The sequence below is a fragment of the Xyrauchen texanus genome, chromosome 25, assembly GCF_025860055.1.
Source record: "Xyrauchen texanus isolate HMW12.3.18 chromosome 25, RBS_HiC_50CHRs, whole genome shotgun sequence".
NCBI lineage: Eukaryota > Metazoa > Chordata > Actinopteri > Cypriniformes > Catostomidae > Xyrauchen > Xyrauchen texanus.
In genome coordinates this window covers 6,421,469-6,432,757 of record NC_068300.1, presented here as the reverse complement: position 1 = coordinate 6,432,757, position 11,289 = coordinate 6,421,469, and the positions used below count along the sequence as shown (strand labels likewise).

The 11,289-nt window shown below is 38.8% G+C and overlaps 1 protein-coding gene across 1 annotated transcript; it reads right to left on the bottom strand.

Annotated features, from left to right (window-relative positions):
• Positions 1-223: 223 nt before the first annotated feature.
• LOC127618588 (zinc finger protein 501-like) lies at positions 224-7,001 on the bottom strand. The gene is made up of 4 exons (XM_052091143.1): positions 6,963-7,001; positions 6,474-6,573; positions 6,070-6,382; positions 224-2,658 (listed from the first exon to the last, which is right to left on the bottom strand). Exons 2-4 carry the CDS (start codon positions 6,540-6,542, stop codon positions 1,478-1,480), a joined length of 1,563 nt encoding a protein of 520 aa, XP_051947103.1. The 5' UTR covers positions 6,543-6,573; positions 6,963-7,001; the 3' UTR covers positions 224-1,477.
• Between the last annotated feature and the right edge of the window lie 4,288 nt (positions 7,002-11,289).

The following is an 11,289-nucleotide window of genomic DNA, read 5'->3' as shown; positions in this document are numbered from 1 at the left end:
TACATTTCTATGAACTTGACAACTGTGTTTTAAACAAGGTTTTAAAACGATTTCCCATTTTTATCGGACAACCTTTTGCCAATGACACACACATATAGCCTCTACAACGTTTTTATTTTTTATTCCGTTTTAAAAATCATGCAATAAAATAATAAAATCACTTATTGCAACAAATTACTGTTACAAATATGTATCTTTAACTACTTGTAAAAAATATCCATCGTTTTAATGGTAAAAGACTGTAAAAATGCAACAGTCAAAAACTATTTATTGGTTAACAGGTAAAAAAAATGACTTTAACGAGTCAATACAGTAAAATGTTGTCAAAATCATGTTTTTTTTAGATGTTAAAAGTATAATTTTACCATATAATTAACAGTAAAAATGTATATTATGTTTTACAAGAGAGTACATGTACGTTAACTTGCAGTCAATTATTGTTATAATAATTGATAGTTCCCAGAATTCCCTGCGTGATCCATCACATTTCATAGTTTTATGGGAATAGTTGTTTCTTCTTTACTTTTACAATTTGTATCAAATGCATCGTTACAATTGCCGACTTGATTATAAATCAAAAATGGTTACTGTTTGATTGATGCCAATGACAAACTATATATAACATGGAACTCGGGTTCAAGTCAAGCTCAATCAACAACATTTGTGGTATAATGTTGATTACCACAAAACATTAATTAATCTCGTCCCTTGTTTCATTAAAAACTAAAATATGGTTTACAGTGAGGCACTTTCAATGGAAGAGAGTCAATCCGTAATCATGTAAATACTGCTTCAACAGTACCGCCACAAGACGTACACAAAATGTGTTAACCTGATTTTAGTGTGATAAAATTGTGTAAAGAATGGTCCAATTTGGTAGCTTAATTACCATGACGATGTAACGCTGTAAACCCTAAACGGCTGTAAAACGATTATTTAAACAACTTAATAATCTCAGTCTTTAAACCCTCCAAAGCTAGACAAAATATTTTAGTGGTAATCAACATAATGCCACAAATGATGTCGAGCAAGCTTAAATTGTATTGAACATCCCTTTAAAGCAGAGGTGTCAGGGCCAGGGCCCACTAGGGGGCATCAAGTCTAAAATAATTAAATTACTAAATGAATGAATTAATTACAGAATTTGAATCTATTGACACTCCAAGTTTTCAGGAGAAATGGACGGCCTTGATGTCAAAAATGGTTAAGAACCAATGCTTTAAAGCCATTAGCAAACATTTAATAAGATTCTGCTCACATCAGCAGCATCTGGAACACCAGAACAAGAATACAGAACAGCATAAGATGTTCTCATGACTTGAGTTGTACAACATCACGCCACCAATACGTGCATGTAGTCTAATGATCCAAGGTGCTGATATCTTGTGGTGGAGTCATCTCAAGAAGTTTATCCAGTATGAATTCTCTCATGTGTTTTTAGGGACTTTGACCAAGTGAATCTTATTTCACAGTGGGATCACTTGTAAGGTTTCACTCCAGTATGAATTCTCTCATGTTTTTTCAGGTTTTGTGACTGAGTGAAACTCTTTTCACAGTGTGAGCACTTGTAAGGTTTCTCTCCAGTGTGAATTCTCTCATGTGTTTTTAGAGTTTGTGACTGAGCGAAACTCTTTCCACAGTGTGAGCACTTGTAAGGTTTTTCTCCAGTATGGATTCTCTCGTGTGTTTTTAGGGACTTTGACCAAGTGAAGCTCATTTCACAGGTTGAGCACTTGTATGGTTTCACTCCAGTATGAATTCTCTCGTGTTTTTTCAGGTTTTGTGACCAAGTGAAACTCTTTCCACAATGCGAGCACTGGAAAAGTTTTTCTCCAGAATGAATTATTTGGTGTATTTTTAAGTTGCTAGCAGAAGTAAAGATTTTCCCACATTCAGAGCACAAATAAGCCCTTGTGCCATTATGTATTTTCTGGTGCCCTTTCAAACAGTACAGGCGTGCAAAACTCATTCCACAGATCGAACACTCATACGGTTTTTCAACAGTGTGAATTCTCTCATGTTTTTTCAGGTTTTGTGACAGATTGAAACTCTTTCCACAGTGTGAGCACTTGTAAGGTTTCTCTCCAGTGTGAGTTATTTGGTGCTGTTTCAAGTTGTAGGCTGTAATAAAGGTCTTTCCACATTGAAGGCACATATGTGCGCTCACACCGGTATGAATTTTCTGGTGCTCTTTAAAATAGGACAGGTCTGCAAAACTCTTTCCACAAAAAGAACACCTGTGAGGCTTCTCATTTGTGTGAGTTTTCAGATGTCGTTTTAGGCTTGAACTCACAACAAATGTTTTACCACACTGATCACATTCAAATGGTCTTTCTCCAGAGTGACAGCGGAGATGATACTTGAGAGTGTCTGTATCTATGAAACTTTTTCCACACCGATGGCATGTGTAAGGCTTCTCTCCTGTGTGAATTCTCATGTGTCTAATAAGCCGGCTTTTAAATGGAAATCTCTTTCCACACTGAGAGCAGGTTAAAGATTTCTTGGCTGCTCTTCTTTGAGGCTTTTTTGGTGAGAACTTCTTAATATTTGAGTCCCTCAAAGATTTTTCTCCAGATATTAAATCATGATGTTTCTGATACTGAAGTTTCTCCTCCACTTCATTCAGCTCTTGACTTTCCTCTTTCACTCCCATCAGATCTGCAATAAACACAGTAAATTGACAAAAATCAATTCAAGGGACAAAAGTGAAACATAAAATTGTAGCCTAATTTAGTAGATCTACATACAATCATTCCTGGCAGATTTCACGATTAAAGTCATTTAGATTGAATGCTAGACGTTCACTAAAAGTAAGTCATACATGTTTGGGACAATAAGAGGGCGAGTACATGATGACCATTAAGGTTAAATAGGCGCTATATTTACATTTATGCATTTGGCAGACACTTTTATCCAAAGCGACTTACAGGGACAATCGGAGTAACCTGGAGTTAAGTGTCTTGCTCAAGAACACAATGGTGGTGGCTGTGGGGATCGAACCAGCGAACTTCTGATTACGTGCTTTAGACCACTACACCACCTCCACTCTGGTGCTATATATATATCCGGTGCAGACCATTTAAAAAAAAAGAACAAGGACAAAATTCATTATAGCATTATAATACAGTAAATTGTAGGGCTTTATTTTCATGATAAGCACATTAACTCTTTCCCCGCCAGCGTTTTTAAAAAAAGTTGCCAGCCAGCGCCAGGGTTTTTGACGATTTTCGCTAAATTTTAATGGCCCGCAGAATATTTTCTTCCATGAATATATGAAGATGCTATATATCACAATAAAGATCTGGGCCTCTGCTTTTAGGCAAAAAAAACGATTTTATTTTATCTTCATTTGTTCTTTTTTTATTGCGACTTGAACAGAGGTCGGTTTTGTCAAAAAACAACATTTCAGACAAAAAGCTGAGAAAAAGGCATGTTTATGTCTGATATTTTGAGCTTCTCATACTCCACTTCTTCATGTTTGAGACGATCCCAGTCTGTTTCTTTGATCAAAGAGTTGCGTACTCTTTCACAACATGCGCAGGGGTCTTCCTTACCGTATAACACCTAAAACACGGAAACCCGGAAAATTCCGTGTTTGGCGGGGAAGCGTTTTTTCATAAAACACGGAAAATTCCGTGTTTGGCGGGGAAAGAGTTAAGAAGCACAGCTTAATCGGGGCCTGGGTATCTCAGCGAGTATTGACGCTGACTACCACCCCTGGAGTCGCGAGTTCAAATCCAGGGCGTGCTGAGTGACTCCAGCCAGGTCTCCCAAGTAACCAAATTGGCCCGGTTGCTAGGGAGGGTAGAGTCACATGGGGTAACCTCCTCGTGGTCACTATAATGTGGTTCTCGTTCTCGGTGGGGTGCGTGGGGAGTTGAGCATGGATGCCGCAGAGAATAGCGTGAAGCCTCCACAAGCACCGTTTCCATGGTAACGCGCTCAACAAGCCAAGTGATAAGATGCGCAGATTGATGGTCTCAGACGTGGAGGCAACTGAGATTCATCCTCCATCACCCAGATTGAGGCGAGTCACTACGCCACCACGAGGACTTAGCACGCATTGGGAATTAAACATTTTTGGAAGGTTACTTGCAGAGGAACATTGTTTTGGTAATTACCATAGACTGTAAAAAAAAGATGGACGACGCCCCTTCGCTCTTTTCCATTGGTGAGAACTGAAGCCGCCAGTGTCCCGTTATGGCGCTGACATCTTGGGACTTGAGTCTGCGCAGTTGCGATTTCGGGACCAGACCTGCGCAGTAGTGAGCAGGAAGTAAAGCCGCGAAATCAAGGCCCCGCCCTCACTCTCGCTGAATCAATCGCAAAAAATTATTGAAATAATTAATTATAGAAATTTAGATATTACATTTAAAGCTCCAATCTCCTCAGTCCTCCGAAGATCCCGAAAAAAGTCAGTTGGTGCTTCAGTGACTACTTCGCTCAGAGAACCTGTCAATCACAGCTGTCAATCATGATGTCACAGCACCGTTTTTATAGCATCAAATAACTAAAAACAAACTTATTTTGAAAACAAACACTTGAAATTACATCAATGTGATAGAAACTACAGAAAATGACAGAAACTATCTTTGGAAAAAAGATATGTGAAGTGTAATTTAATTGTTTAGTTGGTCTCACGTCCCATTGAATAACATGACCTATACTAGGACCAGTCACCGGGGGGCGATCGAGACATTTTGGCTTCACTTTTGAGGGCTTCACTTTTTGACGGCATGCTTGGTAATTACGTAAGTTGTGTTTTGCCAGCGCACTTCTGCGAGGATGAATCTGATGGTTTGAGGAGTACTGGTGTAACCATGGTTAGAGGTGATCATCTTATCAGAGCGAATGTGACTAATGAAAACAAAACTCGTCCCCTCCCCTCAGAAAATGAATAAATAACGAAAGAAAAAGACGATATCCGAAAATATGTCTTACGAGCAGGTAAGTAGCATTTCTTCAGTTGTAGTTTTGACTTATTGAAAACAGTTTTTTTTTTAATAAATAGCATTACAAAAGTTAGGCAATGATGGCATTAGACAGAACAATTACTAGTCATATCAGATCAAATCAAATGGTGGAAACAATTATAACTTAGCAACTGGTTTAGAGATTGGCATTGTTACCATTTTTGAAAAGATTTGCATACAGACGACAACATTGTCAAAATGATTCCCGTTCACACGGATCTGCAAAAACAACTAAAAACACTGTATTGTGCATGCCAGGCCAGTAGTTGGCGATGTCACTTTGTAAAGAAACACTTCGTGCCTGCACACATAAGCATTCTTCCACAGAGCGGTGAATACACAATGAAGATGGGGAAAGCATCGAGCAATTTTGTCTGGATGGACGATGAGGTTGCTTTATTACTACAATTACTTTGCTGGAGAAGCGTCAATAAACTCAAAATCTTGAGCAGCACAAACACAGTCCTGTAGTTCGCCATTGTAGTTTTGAATGTCTCGCGCATTGTTTTGAAATATTTGCGCGAATGCCTATAGACGGAACACATAATACGTCATTGTTTTCACAAATTTGCAGTTTGAAACCCGTTTACAAAAGTTTGCGTTTTCAGGCCCCAAAACGCTGTTGTCGTGTAAACGAACAGCCAAAATGAAGAAAAGGTTTTCAGTTTTTAGTTGAAAACGTTGTTGTGCAAGCGGCCCCTTAAACTACTACCACACCTATCAGTGCACATACATTCGCTGTTGTAGCTGGAGCTCCTTTTTTTTAAACTTACAGACATGACATAAACACGCCCGGACGATTGACGGAAATATGCAATTTCCCACCAAATCCATCCCGATAGCTCTAAAATATAAATAATTATTACAGGCTTACCATAGTGAATTGAAGGCAAACGCATGCTTTGGAAGACAGATTGTTGGCGTACTTGCACATTAATGCAATTTCATTTCTAGCAAAAAAAATCTACTTAAAAGACAACGATAACTTACAAAACAACAATAAAAGCAACAGGTAACTTTTTGGTGCATCTTAAACTGCCTTTCTTGTAACAGATTCTGACATGATGGTCGATTGTCATTAAAGGAAGGAACATACCTGAAGGAATAAAATCATCTTCATCACTGTGTTCCTCTTGTTTTATCTCCTCCTGCTTCACTTCAATCTTCACTGGTGTCTGCAGCATCTGCTGTTCTCCAGCATTACAGACAGAAGTCAGAGACTCTGTGGAGGTTTGATCATCATCCTCATCTTTATCACTCTGTTGTTCCTCTACTTTGATTTCTACTCTCATCTTCATCAGGTTCTTGCAGTCCTGCAGCTTCACTGAACACATCTTCATCTTCAGAAACTCTGTGGAGGTCCCATCAGTCACACACACTGAAGATTGACAGGAAACCTTTTCCAGCTCCTGACAAACACAACACAATCACATCTGTACCATTCATCACATCATTTAAAAGCTTACAATCTCAACTTTAAGGATGAAATGAATGTTTAACCTGTAACCTGTCGACTCTCTCCATCAGTTTTGTCTTCAGTGACGTCACCTCTTTCTTCAGCTCTCTCATGAGGAAAATATAAACACAAACACCAACAGCTCTGTAAAACAAAATAAATGTTTCTGAGACGGTATAAATATACATGAATGCTTTGTGTTTGGTTTTTATTTTACTGACAGCAGGAGTATTGTCCAGTAACAGGCTTTTTCAACATATAATCGCCTTCTTTGAACTAATTCACAATCAGTTGATGGATTTAAAGAGTTCATATATCAGAAATTAAACATGATATTCTCAGATTTCTGCTCGTTTCTCCTGAAACTGAATATTTTAAAGAGTCCGTCACAAATCCGCCACATATAAGCGATTATAAGCTTCTTTTACAATCATTAAAATGCCAAAGTGAGGAAAAACAACATACACAAAGAACAATACACATGAAAACAAATGTAAAATTCACAACTTAAATAAAACACAATGAATATGTACCGAACTGAGCGCTCAAACTGTGAGTTCTTCTTGTGTTTAATGAAGGTTAGCAAAACAAACTCTGGCGATTTCCCGCCAACTACTGGACTGGAGTGTGTATGAGTTTAGGGAAAACTCATTTTAGGTGGGATTAAAGGAATATTCCGGGTTCTATACAAGTTAAACTCAATCAGCAGATTTTGTGGTATTGTTCTGTATTCTTTCCCAAATGAATCGCATTTTTGAGGGACTTAACACTCAAAAACTCATGAAGCTTTGCACACACATCAGAAGTGGCAAAAAATGTAGCCTACATCTGATATGCGTTTCAGAATTTGGTGTGGCAAAATGGCTCGATAGCGCCACCTACAAACTTTCAACAATGTACGCTTTACGCTACGTTTCACCTACACAAATCGGTACACATGTGTAACATGCCAATACCTACAAATAAGTATCTTGGACCCATGCCCTAAACTCAACAGCAAGTCAGCCATTTGTATTGTTCTATTACATTTTTGCCATTTCCTGGCCTTGTACTTTAACAAACTCTTCCCAGAGATTTAATCAGATCAACATTATATTTAGTCAGACTTAATCTAAAGGCCTTGGTGATGTAAAATTATGCAGCTTTTGAGTTTTGTGTCTGAGGCAGCCTGACAAAGTTTGATATGAAAGAGTCACATTTTTGAGGCTTAAACATGCTCGAAAACTCATGAAACATTGCACACCCCTCAAAAGTGGGGAAAACGTACATCTGATACTGGTTTTAGAATTAGTTGTGGACAAATGGCTCGAAAGCACTAACTACAAAATTTCAACGAAGCAGGCCTCACGCAACGTTTCACTTACACTTAAGAAAATCAGTAGGCATATGTAACATTTCAACACGTACAAAAAAAGTCTCTTAGAACCATATCCTAAACCCAACATGAAGTCAGCCATTGTGATTTTTTCTTACATTTTTGCTCAGTTTTTGCCATTTCCAGGCCTCGTCCTTTAACAAACTCCTCCTAGAGATAAAATCAGATCAACATGATATTCGGTCAGACTAATCTAAAGACCTTGGTAATAATAAATTGCAAGTTTATTTGAACAGCGTGTCCATGGTGGCCTGATGTTTGATGTTTCGCCGTGAAACAGGAAGTTATAACTCAAACATAAAATGTCACATCTACTCCAAACTTTCCATGTTTTATAAGACTCCTGACCTGAACATATGCCAATATTTATTTAGTCATAGCGCCACCTACTGGCAACAGAAAATGACATGTTTTACACCATTATACACTCTTAACAACATTTAAGTGCTAAAAAATGCAAAAAAAAAAAATTGTGTGACGTTACCCTGGCACAGCAGCCCCAATGTGCACCAGGGTGCGAGGGCCCGTTCATCACTGCTTGTAGGTTTAATTACAATTATTTTTGTATTTAAGCATGCACAGACAGACACCATTGATCACTTGATACATATTTCAGTCTGCTTTTAAAAGACACAGTGTCAAGTTACAACTCTGAAGAGGAAAAGATGGACACATTGTCACCTATCAGCACAATTTTTATTGATTCATATATACACAAAACAAAATAAAAAACAACATATATACACTAAATCAACATTTAACCCCCCAATACCTATCCCCCTCCCCAAACCCACCTTAACCCACAATGAACACCCCTGTGGTCACAAACAGATACAAAAAACAAACAATCAAACATTTTAATAATATATAATTAAAACAAAACATCTTTCCGCCCAGTCCCTCCCAGAGAGCCCCCCAAAAACACTAATTAACCCTCTTCCTGTCGAAAAAATTCGGAAACCCCCAGCCTTCTGATTGACATTCTTTCAAAAGCAGCCACTCTCCCAATCTCCGCACACCACTCTGGATATGAGGATGCCCTTTCTGACTTCCATCCCCTTAAAATAACTTGCCTGCCCATCATAATGCTGGTCAGAACCAAGAATTTTATGTGTTTATCCCCAAAATATATGACCGCCCCATCGCCCAGAATACAGAGTCTGGGGCAGAGTGAAATTCAAGTGCTAAAACATAACGTTGAACTTTCAACCAACATTCCTGGGTCTTAACACACCCCTAAAAAGCATGTGTTCTGTCTTCAGACTGGCATTGCCAGCAGGTGGGTGTGTCTTTAAGACACACCCAGGCAGTATCGCAGCATCAGGACCCGCACCAGCCGACTACATGACAGTTTCTTCCCCCAAGCAATCGGACTTTTAGAACACTTGATCTCTCACGATCAACAATCAGCACTGCACTTTATTAATCATCATCTTGTACCACACACTGGACTGTCAAATATATTCTCCCCAATTCAACGACTGACTGTATATATATTTTTATATACCCTTACCCATATTTTTTTTGTTTTTTGTGTGTATTGTTTACTGTACATTGTATATTATTATTGTGTTGTATAAGTATGTGTACATTTGTTATGTAAATATGTTGTTTATTGTAATTGGTACTGCTATGTTATTCGGAACTGCACACAAGACTTTCACCTACTGTTGCACTTGTGTACACAGTAGTGTGACAATAAAGTGATTTGATTTGATTTAAGACCAAGCCTATACAATCTAGAGGAGGTCCAATAGAATCTATGTACATTTTAAATTGCATAAGGCGCACCCTTGCATCTCTAGATGCAGACTTAGCCCACACTCCCTCCTCCTATACCTAATTAAAATCTTTCTCCCATAATCTCTTGAGAGAACTTGAAGCTCCGTCCCCCAGACTCTGAATTATGCATCAGTGCAGGGAGTAATACACTGATGCCTCATAACCTTATCTAAAAGCAGTTATCGCCACTTCCAGAGTATCTGCTGCTTAAGGGGGGTAAGTGCCTCTCCCAAAATAATACAAAGCAGTTGGTGCAGCTGTAAATACCTATAGAACTGAAATCTGGGAATCCCAAAATGTTGAACCAAATTTTCAAAAGATCTCAACACTCCACTCTCATGTGTCACTGAGTGTATTAACCCCCCTCACAATCCAGTCTGATCAGCAGAAAGGGGACTTACTATTATTTTGCAATGGCAAAATAGGAGCAAGGACTTCCAGTTAAAAACAAAACTAGGGAGGGGCTCTCTCAGGTGGAATTGACCAATGAGTCCAATGTCTGAGACCGAATGCATAATAATGAAATAAAAGGGTAGGCCTAGCCCACCTTTGTCAATCGGTCTATGTAACTTATTAAAATGTAATCTAGGATGCTTACCATTCCAAATGAAGGACTTTGCTATGCTATTAAATTGCTTGGAGAGGGGGACATCTACAGGGAGAGATTGTTTGGAATAGAATACATTTTGGAATAGAATTATTTTTAATCTCCCGTCACAACCCATGGAAAATAATCCTCCTTTCTTATCACAGCTGCTAATGGTTCCAGGGTAAGACAGAACAATAATGGGGGAAGAGGGCAACCTCCTGGGTGCCACTATCCAGAGTAAAATAATCTGAAATTAACCCATTTGTTTGGTGTACAGGGTGTCTATAAAGTAACTTGATCCATCCAATAGATGTATTCCCAAACCTGTATATTTCTAAAATCTTAAAAAGATCATCCCATTCTATCATATCAAACGCTGTGAAGCTCTACGGGGCTTACACACTTTTGCTTCACTGTGATCAATGATTGAGTCCATTAATAGATGGTAGACTGTGTATATTCAGCAAGTCAAGTTCACTTTGGGGCCACATGAGAAACACCAAATGGCTTACTCACCACATTGTCTCAATGACAGACAATGCTTGCTGTGGGCATGTAAATATTTTGTGGCCATCCTTAGTATCTATTCTCAATTTGGCCGGAAACATCAGTGCAAAAGCGATCTTCCGTTGATGTAAGTGTTTCTTGCATTCCTTGAATCGATCGAGTTTCTATCTTGCCCAAGTCTGGGAACAAGAAAATGTTGTGGTTTTTCCAAGAAAGTTTCCTTTACTCCTCGTCTCGGGTAACACAAGATCTTTATTGGATGATCTCAGAAATTTGCCCAGAACTGATAGGGGCCTGTCTCCTACAGCGGATTTGCGAGCCGGGACCCTGTGAGCTCACTCGATTTCCAGCTTATGGCCTATGTCGAGCAGACACGGGAAGAGCTCATCTAGGAATTTCACCACATCTCGACCTTCATGCACAGGAATTCCAACAATTTGGACATAATTGATTACAATTCTCAAGGTCTTCCAGATTTTCCCAAATGCATTTCAAATCTACTCGACGTATTACAGCAAGATCTTCCAGGTCCACTATGAATTTCGTCAGCATTACAGACATGCTGGACAGTTTTTTTTTATTTTTTCTCCCTCCACTCCATCCAAAC

Excerpts from the sequence above, each read along its gene's own strand:
- LOC127618588 (XM_052091143.1), bottom strand. The coding sequence starts at position 6,542 with ATGAGAGAGCTGAAGAAAGAGGTGACGTCACTGAAGACAAAACTGATG. Across the intron at positions 6,383-6,473 it reads AGAGAGTCGACAGGTTACAG|GAGCTGGAAAAGGTTTCCTG; the intron begins GTTAAACATTCA and ends TGTGTTTGTCAG. Across the intron at positions 2,659-6,069 it reads AGATGATTTTATTCCTTCAG|ATCTGATGGGAGTGAAAGAG; the intron begins GTATGTTCCTTC and ends TGTTTATTGCAG.